This window comes from Pelmatolapia mariae, linkage group LG16_19, assembly GCF_036321145.2.
Source record: "Pelmatolapia mariae isolate MD_Pm_ZW linkage group LG16_19, Pm_UMD_F_2, whole genome shotgun sequence".
In the NCBI taxonomy this organism is placed as follows: domain Eukaryota; kingdom Metazoa; phylum Chordata; class Actinopteri; order Cichliformes; family Cichlidae; genus Pelmatolapia; species Pelmatolapia mariae.
In genome coordinates, this window is record NC_086241.1 from 14,682,695 (window position 1) to 14,708,563 (window position 25,869).

The 25,869-nt window shown below is 39.0% G+C and overlaps 1 protein-coding gene across 4 annotated transcripts in view; it reads left to right on the forward strand.

Annotated features, from left to right (window-relative positions):
• Positions 1-16,541, forward strand: part of galnt13 (UDP-N-acetyl-alpha-D-galactosamine:polypeptide N-acetylgalactosaminyltransferase 13) — a 35,930-nt gene extending 19,389 nt beyond the window's left edge. For 2 of the 4 annotated variants that reach the window (XM_063496942.1, XM_063496943.1), the window contains exons 9-14: positions 1,466-1,605; positions 3,607-3,705; positions 5,235-5,369; positions 5,660-5,689; positions 8,533-8,755; positions 14,656-14,765. In XM_063496942.1, coding sequence (XP_063353012.1) covers positions 1,466-1,605; positions 3,607-3,705; positions 5,235-5,369; positions 5,660-5,689; positions 8,533-8,718 — 590 coding nt within the window. In that variant the 3' untranslated portion in view covers positions 8,719-8,755; positions 14,656-14,765. Of the gene's footprint in view, positions 1-1,465; positions 1,606-3,606; positions 3,706-5,234; positions 5,370-5,659; positions 5,690-8,532; positions 8,756-14,655 lie in introns of all 4 variants that reach the window. The other 2 variants (XM_063496944.1, XM_063496946.1) reach the window with 2 other exon arrangements.
• Positions 16,542-25,869: the final 9,328 nt, after the last annotated feature.

The window sequence follows — 25,869 nt, forward strand, 5'->3', positions numbered from 1 at the left end:
TCTCTTCCATTTTAGTCTTTCATTCTCTTGCAAGGTTCTTTTTTTATTCTTATGTAAATGTACATTTTCTTTTACTTTTATATTTGAATTTAATGCAGCTTTGCCATCCTCAAAGTGGGATTAATTAATTCCTTCTCTCAGATACATTTTTTAGTGCTCTCTTGAACTTGGGTTCAGAAATTAGTCACGAACGGCCATCTTTCAAACAGAGCTCAAACACATACGGACAAACTAGAACAATACGACTGTGCAGATTGAGAGATGAGTACCCCTCCATCTGTCGACTTAGTAATGTGATTACCCTTTTGCAGGGAGCGGTATCCTGGAAATCTCTGGTTAACTGTTTTAGATGCCAGCCAACCTATAAGGGATCATCCGTAATCTTTCGATCTTACGGCACAAATTGTGACCTTCTCTTCCTCTCAGTCAGGCAGGATTCTCCACGGGCATGTGTGCAGACAGAGCCAGGGCTATGATGGATGAGTTTCTCTGTGTATTGTGGCCCCACGATGACTGTCTGCTCCTCCAGGACATTAAGGAGAATGATCTGGGTTGTGCTGCTGCCAGACCTCCCTTATTGGTGGAGAAGAGCACAGTATGTTGCTCAGGCTGAATTTGGGAGTGGCATCTAGTGATCCTATTAAAAGTGTACCCCTTTCCTTGTCCTTCCTCTGCACTGGATCTAAGAGGCTATTCATCATGATCTATAACATGTGATGCTTAGCCCCCGCAGATAGGAAAAAAGAGAGGAAGAGAAAAGTAGCCTTCAGCTCACTGCTTTTTTCTGCCAACTTGATATTTCTGTTTCCCACATTAAAGCCTGAGATACTATTGGTATTGGTAAGCTGTTTGCAATATCTTAGTCATGTGTGATAGATAGATAGATAGATAGGTGGATTCATACAGTACAGTGCTGTATGTCTTACATGTTGACTGGTTTTTGAAAGCTGTCCTCTATTTTCCCTCATTGCAATCATGCTCTTTCATATTAAATTACCACCTTGAGTCTATCTGCATTCAAGCTACGAGTCCTCAAGCGGCACTCTAGGAAGAAACCATCTGTCTAATGTGTTTGTAAGTGTCTGTGCCCAGTCGCTGTCTAATCCTTTCTCAGTCTTTAGTTTCATCAAGGCTGATACATCAGGCAGTCCACATTTGGCTAAAGTGACTTACATCATGGCCCACAGTTATTGCACAGCTTTTGCACTTGTGCGCTATTGAAAGAGATGCATCTTTCACATTACTCTGTTTGTAAATGGGATTGCAGGCTAACATTATGATTGGGATATTTTCAGGTAAAGCGCTTTGTTTTCCCTTCATAAAGGTTCCCCCTGGTGTCTGGTCTCGGTGGTGCACAGAAACAGAACCAACCTATTTTCAGAGCAGAAAATGTGGCTCTTAATGTGACGGATGATGTTCACTGATACATATGGCTGCATTTCCTGTCTTGACATTTCATTTGCAGGCGTGATGCGGGTGGAGTACGGAGACGTCTCCTCTCGCAAAACCCTCCGTGAGGCCTTAAAGTGCAAACCGTTTTCCTGGTATCTAGAGAACATCTACCCAGACTCCCAGATCCCAAGAAGATACTACTCTCTTGGTGAAGTATGAGCTCTCTTATACTCTAATCTTCTATAATGTATCGCATACACCGGCTCCTTCTGCATTCAGTCAGATATATCCTTTTAGCGCCTGGCCTCATTTTTTTCATTTTCTTTCAGAAAGACAATATCTCTGTGAGATACAGCCTGAAAATATCAGGATCCAGGAAAGGCTTAAAAAAAGCTGAAAAACAAACAACCAAGTTTGTATTGAACGTGCATAATAAACAGACGTGTGGCTGTTCAAGGAGTCGGTATTGATCCCCCCCACATGTTGAGGCAGTGAGATAAAGCTCGTGTATGCATTCTAGATAGTTTTGTATTCTGCTCTTTAAAGAACAAAAAAAGACTGTTTCCGAGTACATACCTTAGAAATCTGATTTTTCATAGGGTTGTTAATCGGTAGAAATTGTAAGCAGGTAGTATGGTTTGATAACTACTAATTTACAGTTTTGACACAGCTTATTTTAAGAGAGATGTTTTAGTTATTTCCCTTCCGCTTTTTTAAAGTGACCACAATCAGCTTCTTGATGATCATAGCTTTGTGTGGGAAGCATTGAAGCGGGGGTCAACTCAGTGCTAACATGGACCGTGCTATCTGGACATAGATGGAGGTCATGTAAAAGTAATGTCAGTCTAAGAACTGAGTGTGAAATGAGGTTGTAATCCTCTAACACTCATACAGCTGAGGATGAGGGGACTTTTTTCTCTCCTTTGCACTGCTCTCCTATACTGCAGTAAAAACTGGTTTTCTCTATCTCCCTTTAGCCGCTGCAGCACCTTTTCTCCCATTTTCCTCTAAACCAGACTACTTCTGGCTGATTCTCATCCCCCATAACACACAGTCAGCCTTTCTTTAACAGCCGGAACCATTAGGTTTTATATCACTTAATTATTATGAATGCCATTCCGTTCCTGCATGATAGGCATGGTAATGGCTTAGGCAACATACATAGTCAGCTCCGCTTTAGCTCTGTGAATGTAGGAGTTCATTAGATAGCTGAGTTGACTGGAAGTCAGTAGGAGCTGTGATAATTGCTTATTGAGAAGTGTGCAGTCAACTTAGCTCAGTTTCATCTTTAAATGTGGATATAATGAGTAGAGGTTGGACTAAATTAACTCAGTGACATGGTATATATGTGATTTTAGCTATAGCATTTATGGAAGATGGTGACAAAGTTTTTCCAGTTTCTGAAAAGAAAGCATGATTAAATCTGTGACTTGCATTTAAAGTGGTTTCAGCATTAGTGGCATTAGCATCTAGCTCCTGGACCTGGGCTTATTAAAGTGAAGCCATTCAGACATGCTGCAATACTTGCAAACCTGGGGTGGCAACTAAGATTATTATCTGTTATTTACTTATATGATTATTTTGTCAAATGCCAAGAAATAGGTTAATTTTTTAACCCTTTGAAACCTGAACCATGAAATAATTGCCAGAAAATTAAAGATTTTGGAAATTGAGTGATTATTAAACCTTCTGACAAAAAAATAAAAACAAAACCCTTAAAAATATATTGTGCAATTTATTTTGCTGTTTTGGGAGGAAAAAAGACACTGATGATGTATACGTTTCCAAAACTCATGGATCAAATATAATACATTTGGGTTTAAAAGATTAATTAAAAACTAATCAAACCCTAAAGATACTCAGTACAACCGAGTGAACTAAAATGCTGTTGCTAATTATATATTAACAGATTAATTTGGAAGACAATATTTAAGATGTAGTGATTGATAATCAATTTGCATAAGAGATCCTTGGATGAAGAATTCAAACAATGAGGGAGGACAAAAAACAAGGACTTAGAAAAAAATTTTTTAATTGATGTATTAAATGGGACCTCATTATTCTGGTAATTTATTTTTTTTTCTGTTCCTGTAGCCTAGCTGTTGTCAAAAGAAACAAAAATAAAATGCTATGATGTAACACTTTAAGACTTTAGTGTTACAAAGTTAATAAACTTGTACTTCTTATTTGTAAATATGAACTTCCTGTCTATAGATCAGAAATGTTGAGACCAACCAGTGTATGGACAACATGGGGAGAAAAGAGAACGAGAAGGTTGGCTTTTTCAACTGCCACGGCATGGGTGGAAATCAGGTGAGGAGATAACAGTAAATACTGTATTGAGAGCATTATACTTGTGAAAAGAAATACTATTGTCTATATTATAATAGAATTTGCAAATGTAACTTTACATTTGTTCTACTTGGGTTGCAGCCAGGTGTTGCTAACTAAACGTACTTGATTAATTGATCATTAGCAGGTGTGAGCACCTCTATAATTTGCAGTTTGCTGATCTGGACCATTTCGGTGTTAACACAATGTTCCCAGGAGTAGACATGCCAGCAAATTTACTCCAAGGTCAGGGCATGTAATACTTAAAGATATTAAAAGCACAATCCCAAGAACGAGATCTCAGACCATCCAGGCTTCAATTAGCATGTTAAAGTTCATGATGGTACAATTAGCGTGAACTAATCAAGCTTGATTGGACGACTTGTTAGGAAAACCTGTTCTCTTTAAAAAGAGTATGGCAGCATGGCTTAGTTTGCAAAATTGTATCTGAACAAACCACAGGACTTCTTGAACAAGACTTCCCTCCTTTGGACTGATAGCACCAGATTGGAGATGCACAGCACCATGTTTAGTAAAACCTAAACACAACACATTAGTACAGATACCTCATACCAGCTGTCAGGCACAGTAGATGATTTGACCCTGTTTTGCAGCCACAGGACCTGGGCGCCTTGTAGTCATTCAGTCGACCAGGAGCCGTTCTCCGTATCAAAGTATTCTAGAGTCAAATGTGAGGCCATCTGTTTGACAGCTAAAGCCTGGGTCATGCAGTAGGACAGTGACTCCAAGCACAGCAGCAAATCTGCAGCAGAAGGACTGAAAAATAAAATAATCACGGTGTTGCAATGGTCCAGTCAAATCAGACCTCAACTTGACTGAAATGTTATGGCAGGACCTTAAGAAAGCTGTGCAGAAACAAATGCTTCAGTTTCTCCACAGTGATGTGAGAGAATGATGAAGTCATACAAAAAACAATCATTTCAAATTATTGCTTCTAAAGATGGTTCTCCAAGCTACTAAATCATGGGGTGTACTTAATTTTAAAGTGCAGCCTCTAGCAGTACATTATCTTGCCCCAAAACTTGACTTCAGGTTGGAAGCGAGGAGTGTGTTAATCTCCAGCTTCTAAGTCAATGTGCAGATTTTCAATACAATGCTTTCTCTCTCTCACTTCTAAAGTCCAGTGTTGATTAGACTCAAAGATTTTTAGCCCAGAATTCACTTTGGTCCAATCAATATTCTTTATACTCAAGTCTCATTATAGTTTTTTTCTGCAGCACACAAGACAGAATATCCTTCCAGTCTTGTAGAAAAAATATCTGTAGAACATCCTGGAAATGCCCAATAAAGTACACAATCAATTTTTAAAAAGCTCTAGAGTGTAAATAAAAAATAAAAAAAAACAGCAAAAAGATAAAAATTAAGGTTTAATAAATATGTACACTTTAGTCATCTATCACTAAAAACCCTTAAAATACTGTTGTTTTTATTTTTTATGTTGTTGATGTTACTGATGTTTTTCAAGAGCTTAATAAAACCTCTTCCTGCAGGTGTTCTCGTACACTGCGGATAAAGAAATCAGAACAGATGACCTCTGCCTGGATGTCTCCCGCCTCAACGGGCCTGTTGTCATGCTCAAGTGTCACCACATGAAGGGCAATCAGATGTTTGAGTACGATGCTGAGGTAGGATCTGTGGCCCTTGTAGGAACCAAATAATTCAAAATAAGGGTTCTAAAGCAAGTGGCCAGTCTTTCCCCCTGTTTCTCAATTTAACGTTTGTACCTTTACCTGTCAAAAGGTAATTTCATGAGCAATAGGACACTGGGGATTTTTGGTCGTGGGACACTAGAATGACTGTTTTCTGCCACAAGATGGTGCTATGTGTTGTTTTTTTTTTTTTAAAAAAGCACCAGGGAAGTTGAGTTGCTATTTCAACCCAGCAGCTGTTTCTCTTTTCTCGTCTCATTATGTAGTATGTTGGCAAGTGGGAATATGATTTTGAGGTAAGCTGTTCAATTTGTCCCTCCTGAAGTGCCACATTGTGATTTAGTATTGTGAGTAGGAGTGTGTGGACTCTGAAGTGTTAGTGGTTAGTACGGTAGATCGTTTATATAAATATATATATTTTTTGGATGTATACTGAAGCCTTTTCCTACATTCGTGACCTGGGATCATGCATTGCAATTTATCCTTTTATATTTTGTAGACAAATATGTTGTATGTGCAGCAGAACAATCAAGTCACCAAATAATTTACATCACAGAGAGAAACTGAAGTCTAACCTATAAACCCCCCCCAAAAAAAAAAAAACCAAAAACCCACAAAACACAAGTATCACCTACAAATATCAAAGAAAAATGATTGCATGTATTAGGTGCAAAATGGTGAGGTGAAAAAAATAATAACTTTATGTCTATTTTTTTAGTTGTGTTGCTCATTACAGGTATCGCTATATGTGTATATATGTATGTATCAAAGTCTTTTGCTATAGCACTGAATTAGAAAATACAAAAAATCGACAAAGCTAGACGCTGCATATTGAACATCAGGGTTTCACTTTACCTAATATTCCTGGGTATGCAAGCAGTAATAAGCTTGCATTTTTGATATTCAGTCAAATGAAGAAACAGATGTTGTGGGCAGGAAACAGAAAGACATTTTGAATCTCATAGGAAAACTAAATATTCTTCTCAAGCCTTGTTTCCTCAGAATACATCAAAATCAAAATACATTATGGATTACACAACTCAAAAACCATTTTTATATGAACAATTTATGCATTTTTAATCCTCTGGGAGATGGTTAGACAAGGCAGCGTCGCATGCAGAGTTGTCTATGAGTGATTGAGATGTCCTATCACCGACATGTCGATATGACAAAGTGAGGAAGCTCAGAGGCCTTTCCATCGAGCATTGAACAAATCCATGGAGAAATCCTTTCATTACACTTTGCTCTCAGTGTGCTTTTCTTAAAATGGGAAAAAAAGAGAATAAAATGAATAATTCATAACGAAGAGGACCGGTCTCTGTTGTAAACAGCTCTGGGGTTTCATCGCTGTCAGTGGCCGGTGTTATTTTTAGCCCAGGTGTGACTGACAGGGACTGAATCCTGGATGACTACAGTACCATTAACATTTCATCTGGTCATCAGTTTCACTTTCACAGAAATACCTGGCTTTTCCATATTCCTCCTGTATTCATTTACAGTTGTGACCGACATCCACTTTCCTGTTCACCTACTCTGCTGTTTCAACCAGTAATAAGTTCTATTTACTGTGCTTTCCCTCACATGGATATCCCACTCAAACACATGATAGCCAAAATTTCTAAGTGCGCTGAAGTTTTCACCAATTTATCTGTACTTTTTAACTTTGCTGTGCTTGTCAAGTTGTGTTTTAGCTTTAGTAGAGTCTAATTACTGTAGTTTTTAAACTTTTTTTCAGCCAGTTTTCTGGCTAAAGAAACCGAAAATGTTCTTTATTTTTTTAAGACTTAAAATATTTGAGCTAATTGTTATTTAATTCACACTTGAACTATTGCAGCAAAATGCAAGTAATGAGTTTATTGGAGATACAAAGTTTGAGGCATGGATTGGCATATTGAATGAATAGCTATTTACAAGTGAGGCACACTAAGCCACAGGCTGTATCAGGGAGTAAAATAGGAGAACCAAATAGATAAACTCAAATTCCTGCTATAATTATGTGGCAGGTAGGAAGCATGACATGACCACGTTTCACCACTCTTGAACATTCTCTTTATTACGCTTGAAGTTCACACAAGTCGGCTCAGCTTCCCAGCTGCCAGCCACATACCAACAACAACAGCAACACCACAACAGGACTCTAAGTTGGCGAGGCGTGATTGCGATGCCGCGCAGCTGCGTCCGCTTTCCCTGTTGCGGCACTGCCGACCACACCCTGCCACGAATTAGAACATAGATGACATGTTTTTACTAAATATCTAACTTTTTTTTTCATTGTCCATCTCGTTTTTTAAATTACCCCCCAAAAATTATTTGTATTGTGCTAATTTTGGCAAATATCGTCTGCCTCATTGTAAGGGTATGTTCAAATTGTTGATGTGGTCATTTTCTCAGGGGTTTGAAACCAACCTCCTTGACTTTCAAGTGGTTGCTTTGGAGACAGCAACCAGGCCTGCAACTACTTGCAGTCAGTTGCTGACCTCAAAGCAACTTTGTGCATCAAGATGTCTATTAAAAGTAAGTGGGTCTCCTATCAGACTGTCAACAGTCTGCCATTGAATGGGGTCAAGTTGGCAGTTACATGCAATCTGTGACAACAGAGGGATTAACTGTGATAAATCAGCAGAATATGACACATTTATATTAAACAATAAACTGTGATGTAATTTCTGCAGGATGGCAGTTTAATTAAAGAATGACATAGGCACTCTGCTTGCTTTTATACAGGAATTTAACCAGAAAACTTTCAATGGGCAAGCGCTTATTGGTGCAAACACACTCAGATTGATAAATGCAGACAGATTTTAATGTGTTGCCAATCTGTCTGCATCAATGAGATCTGCCTACAAGTGATTGTTGCTACTGATTTGTTGCAAGGAGGTTGCCATCCTGTTACCTTTTTTCGTGGGTGACTGAGCCAATAGTCACATGAATAATTTGAAACATGACCCATATCGCTTATGAAGATATAGTCTATCTAATAACTAAATAAAATAAGAAATGGACCAAATAAGTCAGACATTTAGTCAGTGTCTGGGAAAGTTTACTGCAAAGAACAGACGCATCAGTTTAAGAATTACTTTATGACTCTGTGACTTACCTTGAAAACCATCTGTCCCTTTTCCCTCCTGGCTCACTGCAGAAGCACACCTTCCTCCACATCATCACCCAATCATGTCTGACCATCGGCCGTCTGGAGGACGGCACCTATGGCCCCACTGTGGAGTACTGTAACAACAGTCCAATACAGTCGTGGATCCTCCACAACTACACTCGTCTGGAGGTCGCTAGACACCTCTACTTCAGTCCCACGGATTATTTTCTCTAAACTCAAGTCTGCTCTCGGGGGCTACGGGGGGCGTGAGGTGAGCAGATTAGCACAAGTTAGGCGTAGAATAGAGGTTGGTGGTCATCATAGTTGCTCTGTAGCAATGTAGTTTCACACTGTTAGAATTCACTAGACCTGTTTGGGCTGTAATAGGCAACTTTGGCTGTTTTCTCAAGTTTTGAGAGTATGTTTGACTTTCTGATTTTTGTCAGTAAGAGTAGACTTGTGGTTCTTCCAGGTGTACGCCTGAATGTGCATGTGTTTTAGGAAGCATTAACACTTTTCTGTTATTGCTGACCTTTCAAGGGGGGAGTGCACAGAGACATGGGAAGAGCTTCATTACGCAATGAAAGATGTCCTGTCAAGATGCTTCTCTGTATAAGATGCTATCTGGAAGACCTTTAGCTAATCTTCTTGCTAAATTGCATCTCAATTGACATTTATTTTCCAAAATAAATATTATATTTTGATGTGAAAATTCACTGGCTGTCCCCTGGACTGCCTGCACATGATGAATGATGGCCGAGATGGAGGACGTGCTTATTTTTAGCTGATTATCTGCATGCGGAGCTTATTCAAATGGGCTCGCCATTGTTTACAAGTTCTTTTGAAGTGATCCTTCATTGTGAACCTATCTTTCATGGCTGTAGTTGCTCAGGCCACTCTCTTATTGGCCAAAAGCAGCTGTGTACACAGTGTTCCATGTACATTGTAAAACGCCCATTATCAGTGTTTTTTCACCACTAAGCCTTCTTATTTACATACTTTTGTGAGGAATGTTCTTCAGCTCAGCATTTCTGTCCATTTCGGAGTTGTTATTTTCCTGCCTTTTCCAGGCTTTGTGTCTGTCAGTCATTCTCTCTGTAGCCAATTCTGTTCTGCTGAGTAATTTGGAGTGAACACCTCAGAATCCTGTACTGTTGTATCTCTCAAAACGCTAAAGAGCAATTTCACTGTAGCATGCCACAGTTTCTGTGTCCAAGCAGGGCAAATTGGGTAAGGAGCTCCCGGGACTGCTGGTGTGTGTCAGAGTTGTGGCAGTATAGTGACCTGCTGTTAGATGGCCTGATTTGCTGTTCACTCTCAGACGTCCTCCTAGCATAGCAAGCAGAGAGGAGCACGTACACAAGAGAAGGGCTCCATTAAAGCAAATGACACTGTTGCTGAATCTGCCGTGAGATACAAAAGTATCTGCTGTGTTTGTATCTCCCACAAAAAAGCCACTCCTCTATCTAGATCCCCAGCAGCAAGCACAGAAGATCACGTCAAAACAAGAACCTCTCTGCCTTTCAGCAAGTCCAGTGTGCTGTGTGGTGATAAAGAGGATGCTATTCCTCAACCTGGGTTATGGTTAGAAACGGTCATCATTTAATTAGCTGGTCTCAGCTGTGCACACACTCGGTTTCTTGCTCTGGAGACTGTGCTTGGTTTGCTGGGAGGCTAAGATGGGAGTTTTCTCTGCCCCAAAGCAAGCTTGAAATAATTATGAGCAAAGGACAGGACCTCCATATTTCCAGTAATTTCATTGAACATGGAACTTTTTTTTTTCTTTTCAAATTATACTTCTCTTGTGCCACATGTTCCACTGGAGTAAGTTTAGATTTTGAATGAAAGGAAGAATTTTATCTTTATGATTTAAGGCTGTTTAGAAAGGCTTTGTAAATGATTATGCCCTGCGCATGGCTCAAAAATGTAGTATTCATTCAGTCTGGATTAGGAAGAAATTGTTGATCTTTGCTTCTTTTTTATCATTCTTCTCAATAGTTTAGGGAGAACTTTGCTACTAAGTTACAACTACTATTAAAGAAATTCTTTTTAAATTAAAGTATAGTGTAGCACAAGCTTATTGTTCTTTTCCTTTGTTTTTAGACAGGTGTGTGAGGTTGTGTGCCACCTGCTCTCTTTGTTCTTGCTCTGTTTGAACAAATGTGCCCTGTAGGGCAGTCTGCAATGTGTACTTCAGGAAAGGTATACACGTGTGTGTGTGTGTGTGTGTGTGTGTGTGCGTGTGCGTGTGTGTGTATGCATATATGGCTGTGTGTGCCTGCACTTCTTTGTATCCAGGCAGATAGTGTTGGGCCCTTGTGTTTTATAGCTTGAGATCAAACATGGCCTGAGCGTCTCCGTGAGCTCATTAGTCTGAATATCCTCTGTTAACAGTCAAAGCACAATCTTGTTTTAATGAAGAATTATGCCTCGATTGCAGAATTTGAAAAAAAAAAAAAAATCATGCTTAATGACCAGTTTTTATGCCATGATGTATTTTTAGGTTACTTGTTCACCTGTGTTTTATTTTTTATGCCAATATAACATTGTGTTAAGCTGCAAACTGCTAAACCTGAGGCTATCTCTGTTTTGGTTTTCATTTATACGCTTATACATTTTCATATATTACATGGCATCTTTGTAGCTCCTAACATAATTTTCCCAATTTCTCTCGTGGCATTGTTTTTCTCTGCAGAGGCTCTGCTTCTCTTTACAAACCAACTCTCAAGTCCCCTACTCCTCTGCATGTGATCATTAGGATGAGAAAAGCAACTCAAGTGAGGAATGAAATTGCGGAAGCATGTTACTACTGAGGGTTTAAACATAAATGGTTAATCAAGGCTATTGAGGGCTCTCTCACAGTTGTTAGTGGGGGGTGTTATCTCTGGTGACATGTGGCATATAGCCACAGATTCTCTCCTGTGGTACATACCACTTGTGTGGTGCTTGAGTTCGAGCTCAACACAACAGGTGTGTTATTTCCAGTCTGGTCCAGTTTGTCCTGTTTTCTAGCCTTTCTGGTTTCAACGAAAAAGCATCACACAGGACAGACAGGAGCGATGGAGTGGAGCAGGAGAAGGAATACTGTAATTACATTAACAGGGACCCTGTTCTATTTAAGTGTCTTGATGAGCTATGGCAGTGACAGTGAGCCAGTATGCACAGTACCAGATCCCTGAGAGTGTAAATGGTTTTCACTCATCATTATTTTACTAAAATGTCTTTCATGAAGAAAGCCAGTTAATCAGTCATTGTCACCGGAGCCCAGTTAGACAGAGCCCAATCCAACTTGTCCCACGGTCAATTTAGTTAGCAATGATGGCATATTTGGCCTGTGATGTGTAATGAAGCCACTGTGAGAAATGTAAGGTTATTAAAATACTTCTATAATGATAAGTTTTGCAATTACACACCTTCATATTGATAGTTCTGTACAGGTGTTTTTACTGGTATACAATGCTGTGCAAGTCTAGAGCAACCCCTTATTTCTTTATATTTTGCTAGGAAAAAGGGAACTAAGTGCAGTGATTTCTCAAAACATGTGCAAACGTACATGGAAATACAGTTTATAAGGCAACAACAGAGTTTGTGCAGTTGCAACGAGCTTGAAAGTCAATATTTGGTATTACTGACTTTATTCTTTAACACAGGCTGAACTGTCTTAGGCAGCTTCCATGTAATTTTTTAAAGTAGTCTTTAGGAATAATTCTCAAGGCCTCTTGAAGGACAGTCAAAGCTCTTCTTTTGTTCCGTGCTTTTACTGCATTGCAGTGTGTTTGGGACCACGCTGAAAACTGAAGCTGCTGCCAATCAGATGCCTTATAGTTGTTGGTGGGTCAGAGTCTGACTTTACTTCTCTGTGTCCATAATTCCATCTATTTTGACAAGGTCCCTAGCACCACTGTCTGAATTGAACCCCCAACCATGACGATCCTCCGCCGTGTTTTACAGATAACTGTAGACACTCCCTGTTGTACCTTTCTCCTGAACTCCTCTGTTCATGATGATTTGAACCTAAATTTTCTAAACTGGATTTATCACTCTATAAATATAATTTCCATGTCTTGGCCTTTTCTCTTCTCTGCCTCATCCTTCCACAGAAACAATTTCTTATGAGGTGTCAGTGAACAAGAGATGGATCAGTTCAATGGCCAGATACATCTCTCTGGTTCTGTGTCAGGTCTTTGCTGGATTTTTCCCCCTATTTTATAAGGACACGACTTTCAAATACAGTGAATCTGCTGTAGCCACTTCTTTTGTCCTTCACTTGTCTAGTTTCCTCAAAGTTTTTAAGGACACACTGCGCACCCTGCTCAAATATGCCAGGTTTTCTGCTAATAACTCTTTACAAATCACCTTGTTGGTGCAAAAATTTAATGCTGTCAAACTGTGTTATCTTTGAATCAGCTGGAAAATGGCAACAAATTGTGTGTTGTTTTTTTTTTTTGTGACACGCTGCTAGTACATGGACTGGTTCTTATATAGGTTTTTTCAACTCTAACTGAGCACTTAAAGTGCTTTATACAACTTGCCTAATTCACCCATCCATACAAGCAACTTGGATTTACTATCTTGTCCAAGGATATTTGACATGCAGACTGGAGGAGCCAGATATCGAACCACCAGCCTTCTGATTAGTAGATGATCTGCTCTACCTCCTGAGCTACAGCAACCATAGTAACAAAAGTGGAAAATCTTTATCAGATTTTACACAATTTGCAAGAGAGGCGATCATTGTGGTGTACTGATTAAGGCACACACAATCATTAGGGTAGAGATATTTGTTGCAACTAATGTCACATTGTAACCTTTTTCCTCTCCTCGTGATCCCTGGTTACTTGTTATCTGTTCTGAAAAAAGATGCTACTATAATGTGTCGCATTAACAATAAAAACACAATTTATCCCAAGCATGGTGTTGAATAAATAATCGTGATGTGGTTAGTGCTAACAAGCACCAGCAGTATTACTGCTGGTACTGATGGTGCCTATTATACTGTAGCACTTTGATCAAAAAGTAAATATAATGAGCTGCAGTGTTAACAATAAACTCTTTTTCCTAGGTTATTATAATAATAGGAATAAATAAATATTCAAAACTGTTTATTATTGTTCCTGAGAATGGACCAGATCACCACATGTATGTGATAAGGGTCACTCAGAGGAACAAACATTATTATCACCTCACATCGCTATCATTTCAGCTCTTTGGTTTGATTTTCTGGCCTGCAGTGAATGGTTGGTGAAAATTAGGAGCTACAGGACCGGATCTTTTCCTTTGTTGATGGCACAGACCAAAACAGAGATTAAAAACAGAGTATAAACAGACCCTACATTCATTTTTTTTAAAGCTGCTTTGTAAATTCTGGATGTGTTATTTACATTTGTAATCACAATATAATCATTTAATGGTCATAAATGGTCAGCTTTAAAGACTAGAAAATGCCTCAGTAGACCTCCTTGTTCATGTTGTCTTCACCTGCTATTCAGTGAATATAATAGGAGTTTGCAAACCTAAACATAGTGATGAAATGGAAATCTAAAACACTGCAGCGAGTTTATTTGCAGTGATTTTACCATTAAAACAACTCATTTTCCCATTACCACTGAATGTGGGGGGGAAAAAGTTGGCTCTAGAGAGGTTGATGCTTTTGAAGCTCAGTCAATCACAGAAACATCCTTTTGTTAAAGTGCCAATGACAAGTTTCTCCCCCGACAGGAGCCTCGATTTCCACAGCGTTTCACAGTGAGAGATGTATTGTATGAGGGGTAACCCTTTTTTATTCAAGTCTTTTTCTCTTGATGTTCCTTATTTTTTCATTCTGTTTTTATTGTTTTAATAAATGGTGCAAGCACAGACTTAAGTTTATTTACTGGGTCAATGGTACAACAAAAGCTGAAATTTGGGGAATTAGTAGTTAAAATGAATCTGTGAGGGTTGGTTTGAGTGATGCACATAGATTCAGCTTTTCTTCAGACCACAGTTGAAGCAGTCAGGCACTGGCAGCTGGCACTGATGCCCTCAGTGACGACCTGCATCTTTGAGGGTACATGACTATAAAACACAGGGGAGGTTGGTCTTCAACTTGTAATTGTTTAATGTCATGCGTATATATTTACATCAGCTGTAACTGCCTGTTTTTGTTTTGTTTTTTTCATCTTTTCTCTCCAGCGACTTACTCTGCTGCATGTGAATAGCAACCAGTGCTTGGACATGCCCTCTGAGGACGACAAGATGGTCCCCACATTGAGAGACTGCAATGGCAGCCGTTCCCAGCAGTGGCTGCTCCGTAACATGACCCTTAGCGTCTGACTCTTCACCTCAGTCCTCTGTCGTTCTCCACCCAACCAGTCCTGGCTTTCCTTACTCTCACCAGATGGCTCTTACCACACATCATGCACCTCTTGCTTTTACATCCTGGCCAAGAAATGCAGAGAACTGGGCAGCAGCGGCTTATCTTCCATTTGATCATATTACAGTTCAACACAGGTTTGAGGATAAACTGCACTGGCACCTGCATTTCTAAAAATATGATGAGCTGTAGCTTTGGGAACTTTTACAGATCTAATGACGTATCGGGTCGTGCATGGAAAACACTCACATCAAAGGAGTCACACTGTGATGGACACCTGCTAGCTGTGAATCTGCTGCACTGACTGCTGATTAGCTTCTGGAAAAACATAAACAGGAGACCATTTGTCATTTTCTGAGACGCATCTTTGCAATGGTTGAGATTCTATAACCACCACTGTATCCAGACAGGCATTGATGTATCTACTATAGGTACAGTCGTAAAAGAAAACAGCTGGTTTGCTGCTCATTCTCTTTTCATGTCGGTGTCTACTGTGTCTATGCTTCAAGCAGCATGGTGGTCATTTTAACTGCAACTGTTGACTGACATATGGAGATCAGCACTGATAGGTGTTACCCTCTTCAGGTGATTTACTGAAGGGATAAAGTTGTAGCCCTGTATAACCTACAAATGCTTTTCCTTCTTCTTTATCAAGCCCACTGTAGCATTAGCTATTTAGGACGTGTCTTTTTATCACATTTCATGAGACCGTGTGGTAATAAATCTGCTCGAGAGAAAACGGAAGCCCAACCTTAACAAACTGAACAATCAAATTTCAGTTGAAGCCCTGACACCCATATCAGTTGTTACAGTTTAACTTAAGAGTACCATTTTTATGAAGATCCCTTAAACTTGGTTAAAGAGTTGTACTAATCTCTTTAAAGTTATGCTTTCTAGTGCTGTGCAGAAAGTCTTGAGCCACCCTTAACTTCTTGATATTTGCAGTGCTTTATTGAAGTATGCAAACATACATGGAGATGCAGTATAAGACAAAACAGTTTGTATAATTCTAGGGAGCTTTAAAAAAAACAAATCAGTTTTTAGTATTCTTCAACACAGCCTGAACTCTCTTAGGCAGCTTTCTTGTAACTTCCATAAGTAAGTCTTCAGGAATAGTTCTCCAGGCTTTTTAAAAGACATTCAAAGGTCGTCTTTGGATGTTGGCTACCTTTCTTTCCATTCTGTCAAGTTGATCCCACACTGCTTTATTAATGTTGAGATCCGGGCTCTGGGGACGCCAGTCCATGATTGACAGTGTTTCATTGTGTGCTTTTCTATCCAGGTATGCTTTTACTACGTTGGCGGTGTGTTTGGGGATGGTGGATCTAAATCTGATCAATTTTGATGAGTTTTGAAGATCCCCCAGTAATAGTGGCTGAATTGCAGTCAAAACCATGACAGAGCCGCCACCTTGTTTTACAGATGGCTATAGAGACTCACTACTGAACCTCTCTCCTGAATGCCTCTGTTCATAGTCATGATGGTTTAAAGAAATTGTGGGAAAAATATGTTTTTTGCAACAGAATGCTAATAACAAAGCACCTAAAGATACAATTTAAAATTGGTTCTGTGCTAAGTTGTCTGTTATGTGTAGCCACAATACTGGTTTATCCCTTGGGTTAGGTTCTTATGCTTGAATGAGTCATAGGTTATTATTAAGTGGATAGACAAACCCCCCCCCCCCAAAAAAAAACTGCAAAATCCCCCCAAAACATTAGTCTGAAAATGGTCAGGTACAAGAACTTGTCTGAATTTAATAAAAAAACAGCAACAAAAAAAAAGCAGTCAATGTCCAAAGACAAAATTTTAAAGACATTCTATTGATAATTATTGCTCAGGACCACTTTAAAAATTGCAAGAAACTCTAACTACTCTGGAAGCAAAGCAAAAGGAAATGAGGAGCAACTCGAGACTTTTGCACAGCACTATACCTGAAACATATCTTTGAAATTCCAGGTCTGTTGTTAACTGATGAAGCTGTTGATGTTCCGTATTACTCCAACAGGATTACATCATGGAAGTTAATCTATTACAGGTGATGAGAAATATGATGTTGGTGTTGGACTAGAAATACAAGTGATACATTTTGAATGAATGTAGATTTTAACAGGTACTTTTGAGGAAATCACTGTAATATTATAGCTATCAAACCATCATTACATCAAAAAGATTATTTTTAAGTCAGTTTCCATATGATTTCAAATTCTTTCCATTGGAGATATCATGACATATCCGGGTGCAAATCTTTCTTTATAAAAGTTGTTACATGCTTGGTTTTTAGTGATTTTGGATGGTTGAGTCGTTTTATGTTTGAAAAGGATGGTTTGAGATAAAATATTGCAGCTTATTGATATTAAATAATTATCATATCTCATAAATAAATGATACAAAGTCTTGATCATAGCATTAAGTGAATATAAAGTATATCAGTACTCATCGTTACCTTTACAGATATCTTTCACCACATTCGGCAAACAAATTGTATTGTACATAATGCTGTTCAGATTTATCTAGCACCATTGTTGTTATATATACAGAACCAATTATTTTTCTAAGATGCTGTAAAACTGGAATATTCTTGCAAAACATACTGAATGATGATTAAACAAAATCACTGGATAGACTTGGAAGTAATAAAAACAGCGCTGACACTGGGTTTTGAAATTGTGCTGTGTTTTGGAAATCCTCATTGGTCCCACAAAAACCAATTCGGAGACTACCTGAAGGACTAAGTACATGAGGGGTGGGGTGGGGGGTATACTGCCCATGCTGCTTGAATACTGAACTGATGCCAGGTGCCTGCTTGGCATTCAGATTGAAATTCAGTGACCTCTTTGATATTACGCACACACATTTATTGTTTTTCATTATCTTAAAGTGCATGGTGTTAGAACAGGAATGTAATGTTTCAATGTGTGGGTTGCACATTTGTCATCTGTTTGTACATTTTGCTTTTTTGTAGAAAAAATAAAACTTCTGAACATAAAATAATGATTAGCTTCACTGTTGAGCACCTGACAGCTTGTCGCACCAAAATATAAGGTTGATTAATAAGCTTTTAAGGCCTCCCGTACATCTCATTACCCGGGGTTATTCTGTCCTTTTTAAATGTAGCAAATTGTACCGTCTCTTTTATTATGAGCTAGAAAAAAACACCAATACAACAGGATACTATAAGAGTTATGTTGTAATGAATGTTAGTTGTTGGTTTTATGCTTTATGTGTAAAGGAGTTTGTCATTATTCTGTGCGCTTTTAATCACAGAAGGCTTGACCTTTCAGGTGACTCTGAAAAAGTCTGAGACACAAAATTGTTCTTTTTGAACAAAGCTTTGAAAAAATAAAGCTAGAATACCCAGGAGACACTGGACGTCATGAATTATACAACTTTACTAATTATTATTTGAAATATTCATTCATTTTTCAGATTTTTGTTCAGTTGATTAATTAATGGCTTAGCCTTGAAGCCTTAAGTTGTTGAAAAGGACAGCATATGTTTTTAATATTTGTTTTCTATACTCAAACCTCTTACAGGCAAAGTTGTGTGAACAGCAAGTCTGCACATTTCAGAAGCTGGAATCAGAAAAAAAAGGCTTGATGACTTACTCAATAAATGTCAGGCTTATTGATTGGAACCAGGATTTCCAAAGTGCTGCCCACAGTCCAGTGGCCACCATGATATAACACTAAGGTAGCATTTCCAACTTCTTCTATTATAGCTATCAAATAAGGCTTCATAATAGACATCATAGCAAATCATGTTAATACTTTCAAGAACAGCTGGTGTCAGTGTAGTCACCCAACTAAAAACTACTAAAACGACTTAAAATGGCATAAAACACCTTCCTCACTGTAAATGTGTTTGAAATTGGCATTTTTATCCAGAAAATATTATCTGCTGCCACTCTTTGTTAGCACAGAACGTAGGAATTAGAAAACGATTTGAACATGTTGACGAACACTCATCACTTTATACAGTAAGTTAGACTTGACTAGTACCCACTTTTGCCTTGCGAACTAATTGAATTTGCTATTGCATAGATTTGTTTGCTGCACATCAATGATGCAACTGCCTCATTCCACCACATGAGATATATTAGATTGTAACCAGGTGCCTATGAAGGCCGTTTAAGTACAATGAACTGTCATGTTCCAGTTTGACATTGGACCAGAGAATTGCAGCTCACTTGGTGTTTTCTCTTTTTCGATCCATTCTCGCTAAACCGCAGAGATGGTTGTGTGGGAAAATTCCAGTACATTCGTAATTTCAGCCAACCTGGCACCAACAACAACGCCATGTTCAGATGACATCTCTTCCCCTTGGTGATGCTCGATTTGAACTTCAGCAGATATTCTGTCATTATCTGCATGCCTAAATTCACTGGCTGTGATTGGCTGATTAGATATGATGTAAGCAAGTATGTGAGTCTCAACACCTTTCTCACATCTACATGAAACAAAGAATCTCTGAAGCTAACTTTTTAACTTGTTGGGTATAGCATGATTAATCCAGCAAAAAATTTTTTAAAAAAAATCATTTTTTTAATATAGCGCCAAATCCCAACAATGTCAATACAAGTCACTTAACACTGTAAGGTAAAGACCTAGTAATACAGACAAACACCAACAATCAGGCGACCCACTATGAGCAAGCACTTTGGTAACAGTGGGAAAGAAAAACTCGCTTTTAACAGGAAGAAACCTCTGGCAGAACCAGGCTCAAGGAGGGGCATTGAATAAAACCTGACAGCCTCATAGAGATGTGTTGGCTCTAAGTGCAATCCAGAACAAAGTCCATGCAAAAATATTTGTAACTATTTGTACAAAAATTATAAAAATAGACCAATAATGAATATTGACTGTGTTGGGTGTGCTGATGTTCCTTGTTTCTGCTCAGCTTCGCATTTAAAGTACAGTCATGAGAGTGGTGTAAGTCTTCATTTTTTTCACCAAATAAAAGAAAGAATAACCATTTAAGCATAAAATTAAAAAGAAAACAAACTATTTGTGCCTAAAGTCTCATTAGACATAGTGGGTAAATAATAAACACTCATAGCAGATATACTGTGCATTTTCATTGTCCTCACTTATGGTAGCTTTTTGATCAGTATTTCTCAAAGCTCTCTAAGGTGCCCACTGCAGAGGTATTAACAGTTGTTGTTGTGGGGCTGACAAAACATCAGTGCCTCACAGCGCTCCCAGCAGCTGCCCTGAGGGGACTGACTGTGGTTTCAGACAGTCTCACACCTGTAGGAAGCGAAACCCAGGCTGGTTAACGGGCCCTGTGAGGATAAGATAGCGGGTTTGTGGGCACACCAGGAGGGTCCATTAAGGGGTGAGATGCTTTAAAATAATAGCCCTAATGGAAGCCTTATCTGTGGCTGTCTGCAGCTTTCTGTCACTCTTGAAGGTAGAACATCCTCATGATGAAGACTCTGTTGTTCTCAGCTATTTAAAACATGGGCTTTTTATGCTCAGGAAATACTGTATAAATAGGTGATTTTATCTAGAGACCAAAGACCATATTACACCATGTCTAATTCCCCCATTTTACACAACAAAGTCCCTATTATTCCTGAGACTGTTTGTTTAAATAATTCCCTTGTGTTTTCTAATGTTTTATTCAAAAACGTGAATTCATTCAGAAGCCAAGGATGTGCACTATAAAAGTACCTTAGGTTTACAGTAGTATTTGTGTCACCAGCAAAATCAAATCAGTGCAAAGGAAATATTTAAGTTGCAGCACCGGTGTGTGAGACTTACTGCAGTGCACTCAGCTACATGTGGCAATAAAAGAAGATGGTGTGTGTGATTTGTGTGCACTAATGTGTGTCTTGTGTGTTGCAGTTAGTTATATTTAATACAAAAGTAACAGTATAAACAATAGAATAATTGTGTTGAAGTGCATAAATGTGTTTTAGTGGGTTATTATAAATAGTGTTATTAATAAGGTTGGTAAATGCTATCCTTTTAAAGGTAAATCCAAGCATTAACTTGAGTTTTCCCCCTATAAATCATGACTACTGTTGCTTATAGAAAAGCTCATTTTTGTTTGTTGTTTTTTTTTCCTTAAGCCCATCCTGGTGGAATTTCCAAGGACGCAACAGGAGCAATTGAACCTCTTGTCTCCCTAAAGTCTGATAGTCTCCCTAACCCGTTTCCATTAAACCATCATGACAAGAAACTCAACACTTTTGTGCCCTGACTTCAAATCCAAGGCTGTACATTTTGTGTCCTATCCCTCCAAGTATCTGCAGTTTGCTTGATTGTATACCGGTCTGCCTGGCTCTCCCCTGCACTATATATAGGTTTCCATCAACTAAGTGAATCCAATAATGGGTAGTAGAAGAGAGAGAGAGGGGATAATCAAACCTCTGGATGTGTCTTTTCGCCTCGCTTGAGACCAAAGGAGAAATCCTGCACTTAATTGTTGAGGGGACCTAAAGTTCCAGAGCGCCTACGTTGGAAAGCAGCTTTAATTAGACATAGTTTGAGGCTAATATCTCAGATGGGGTAACATCCACTGCCACAGGAGGCACCCACGCACCCACACATATCGAGAATAATGTACAGTACCTGCCTGTAGATGTGCAGAGCCAGCCTAGGGATTCAACTGAGACATTTCTGATGTATGCTTGCCATCTCTTGAGTAATTTTTATTGATTTTCAGGGAGGAAGTGTCTCTAACAAGCTTCTCCTATGTGATAATCTCCTTTTTACGACGAAAGCAGTGATTAGGAGGAAGGGCCCCACTGCTTTCGGCAGTAATTGTGTGGTAATCAATCATCAATCTCCAGGAGCTGTTCGACAAAGCACTCCTGTTCAGATGCTATTTTTGACCCAGGCAACAACTAATAAGGTCTCGCTTCAGCTAGGGACAGAAAAACCAACAGACGCAGAATAATATTCCCATTTGCTGTTCAGTGTACCTACAATTTTTATCTCTTTTTAAATCTATGATTGCGTAGCTGTAAGAGGTATGACAGTGTGTTTTGCGGTTAAATGTTGCCATTGCTTTCAATCACTGACAAAAAGCTGTAATGTCATTTGATTACCACAAGATGCTGACAATTTCATATGTCCCTTGGAGGCACCACATTGTGACCCAATTGCTTTACTCCCATTTCTCCACCAAAGCAAGGGCTAAGGTGGGTCTGAGGTGAATGTCATGAAACTTGGTGCAGAGGTGTAGCAAAGGAAGAAGCCATTCAGTTTATGTGTATGGTGTGTGTCTGCAATATATCATTTTCTTTTAAATTGCAAAATAGGGCATTGCCCCATGGGCTCATTGAATGCACTCCCAGGGTGCCCTTTTGTTTAGAGATGCTGCTCTTCTTATCCACCACATGGTTTTACATTACATGCCAAGTATAGAGGAGAGTCCTATAATGCTTCAGCATCCAATGAGCATGCTTCAGATCATGTTAAAGCCTAATCTTTGCAGGGAGAAAAGACATAGCACACATCTTTTATAAGAAGAGGATTGCTTGTTCAAAATTCAAGAAATCAATACTGTAGCAGCTAAATAAGATTACAGAGAATTTTTAGTGAGGAAGTCGTAAATTTGTGGGGGGCGTAGAAGAACAAATCCATCAAAGCCAGCATCAAAGCTGAGGCGGTTTTCCCTGCACTGTCTTTGATTGTAGAGATTATAAAGGAAGATAGAAAATAAGAGAAGATTGCCTGACATGATGGCTGATCTTCCGAGAATAACCTCAAGTGCTATCCTAGCTGATTTAGGGAGGGGGACAAATGCATCTAGTGTCCTACATTGGTCTGATTAGATTAATAAATCAATCCCACCCTCACCCGCCCATCAGGTTTTGCCCAGGCTATTTTTAAGAAATGGGTTACAGAAGATCATCAAAGTATTTCTGATCACTGACTAACACATGACACTAGCTGTTGCATAACTAACATCTGCATGGAAAGCGCTGGTTATAGATGGCAAATGGAAGAAGTGCTTTTGGTGGAGAAAACCCCTTTTTCTTTGTTGAAGCAAAATGCACTACTTTTTAAAATTCTCTCATTATTAGATGAGAACTCATCTGCATATATTCCAATTTAGTGCACAGTGTTACACATCAGCTGCCTCCTGGTGTGTGACAAGAACAAACCCGGACTTTAACCTCTTTCTTGTATTTAGCTGTCACTGACAAGGCCTACTGTATGTGCTGAGCAGAATTAAAGAAGCGTGTCTGCAGGGTTGGGGATGCTTGAATGATGTTTCAATTAATGGTTTCTATAGACTCCCTTACAGTTGATAAGTTCTGCATGTTTGGATAAAAAATTCTTACTAACACTGCATGATATTTTTTTTGTAATTGTCTCTGTGGCTGTAAGTTAACCTGAAATCAATCCATGTGGAAATGGGAGCTTTTGTTGTGAATTACATGAAAGTAAGGTACACAATGACAAACGGTTCCAGTAACCAGGACTGTGCAGTTTCAAAGTTTCCTGCATACCATCTCTGAATTGAGGAGGGAGCCTAAGGGTACATCTTTCACCTTCTCACAATGCTGTTAGTCAGTGGTGCTAGGTTTGGTCATTATGCAAATGTACTGTTTATAAGATTAGGGAAACCTGCAGTCAGCTGAGACTGAGGAAGTCACTTGGATGAGTGATGAAACATTTCTCTTCTCTACTTCCTAGAATTTAGCAGCATTTCAATGAAAATCATGGGCTAAACTCACATGCTCACACACACAAATAAAAAAACAAAGCAAAATAAAGGCAAGAGGATTCATGATTTTTAACCCAGGTTGATCTGAGTTACAGTTTGAACTATGCAAACAATTTTATGAAAGGAGTGGCGAGCACATTTCACATTTCAGACAAACAGTTGATGAGGATTCAGATCTCTCTTCTCTCTCTCTCTGATAATGAAGCCCTGCTTGAAATGGACTAACTAACATTTTCAAACTTTTAAAGCCAGTTTCTATATCTGTCTGTCAGTATCACTGACTCTGCCACAGTTTCCAAATATTTAGAATTTTGATCTTTTACTATGTAAGCATTAACAAGAGTCATTGTTAGTAAGCCACTGGGTGCATTGTGTGCAGGGTGCTATGTTCAGCACACAGGCTTTTGGCTCTTTTCGATTCTTAAAAAAAGTGTTTTTTTCTTACTTTAAGCGGCGCCTATTTAATCAGGAACATTTAATTTTCTCTTGATTTGGAGGCCTCAGGGGATTTTTAAATCATGAACACTGAAGATAATCCAAAGGGACTTTGTCATTAAAAAAGCTCCACTGTATCCTGGAGTTAATTGCTCTTTTTCTGGAAGTACATGCAGGAGAGACACTTTGACAAAAGTAGTGTACAGACTTTTGTTTCAGTGAGCATATGTATGAAATACAGCAATTAAAAATTTCTAGCTCATGGTGCTGGCTGGCTGGCTGTTGGCCAATCCAAACTAATAGCCTTATTTTTTGCTCTGCAAATATGTGAATAGCCTTTTCCTCTTAATGAGGGCCAGAATGCAGGGATTGGGTGACCTGTGTCCCCCTGCACTCATTATAAAAGCACAGAATCGTGCAGAAGCTGAAGCCAATGTTCACCTGGCAATTATGATGGCCTGGTGACTGATGGGAAAATCTTTTCCTGTGTGTTCTCCTCAAGAGGACTGAATCACAGTGCCTTGCAGACAGTGCTCAGAGGCATCTCAACTTTGCTCTGTGCTGCCATGCAATCATTCATTTGGAAACAGTTATGTCAGGCCTTAGTGCTGTTTTTAGAAGCTACCATTGGTACAGTAGGGCTTGCTGGGTTCTGACTGGACAAGGAATATCATGTGGTTAAGTACAGGGACATAAAAGATATTAGGGGAGGTAGATTTCGCCTGGAACCAGACTGACTTAGCAGAGACTTTGCATTGAGAAAGGGTTAAAGAAAAGGGAGCAACAGGCCATTATAGATATTTACTCTACAAAATCAAGAGATACTGCATGAAATGGCAGTAAATACAAAACAAATGATTGATATTCACAGATGACTGTGTGTGATACTACACCGGATGCAACAAGATGTGTAGGTGACTGTCAGGCCTGATTCAGAAGGTGATTTATTCATTTGATCTATTTACTCTTTCTGGGGTGAAAATGAATACAACCGAATCAATCCACATTGCTGTTGCACTGATGATGTAGTGTGTATCCTGCTTTAATGCTTTAATATCTAAGAGGCACACATCATTGACTTCGATAGGGGTAATTGTGATTTTAGTAAGAAAAAAAGACATAATCACAAAAATAAAATAGAAAATAATAGAGAGGAAAAAGGGTGGAGATACAATAGACAAGCTGTTTGTTTTAGGTGGTACGCTGCTCACCCTGCTTCATGTGTTTGAGAGAAAGCCTGGGTAACTATGGTGTGGGTGTATTCCTCCATGGCCTTGATCTTGGTAATATGATGGGTGAATTCTGGTTTCAGCTTTTTTGTCCTCCTGAGATCTAAAACAGTTTGCTGGGAGTGACAGCAACTACCCCGCTGAAGGTGTTACTCTGTTAAGAGATCGAGTGTGTAGCATAGATTCGGTGCAGTCACCCATGGGATCGATGAATGTGGGGGTCAGCTGTGGCTGTCAGTACAGGTGACCCAGAAGAATAGCCACTAAACATTTTAAAATGTTCACTGGCATTGGGAAGATTTTTCCTTAAACTGGTTATGTGCTTAAAAAGACTAATGAGCATTAGTTTGGCAACTTTTTTTTTTTTTTTTTTTTGCAAAATAGAGATAACGAGCTGCAGGAGAAAAATGTAGCTTTTTAAAACACGCAAAAGCCATTTATAATATCCTTAATAACTGTTATTGGCAATCTATCTCTAAGCCAGGGGTTCATTTTTCCATTATTGGAGTCTAAAATGTTGCTTTCGGTGCAATTATTTGAAAGTCATCAAGACATCTCGACTGCAATTTCCCATATTTGATTATTAGAAAAAAAAAAACACGAAAATACACCTGTCAAATCAGGCGAATCCTCTTCCCTCCTCCTCCAAATTGTCTGTCTTTGTAGTACCACTAGGCAACAGTGAGT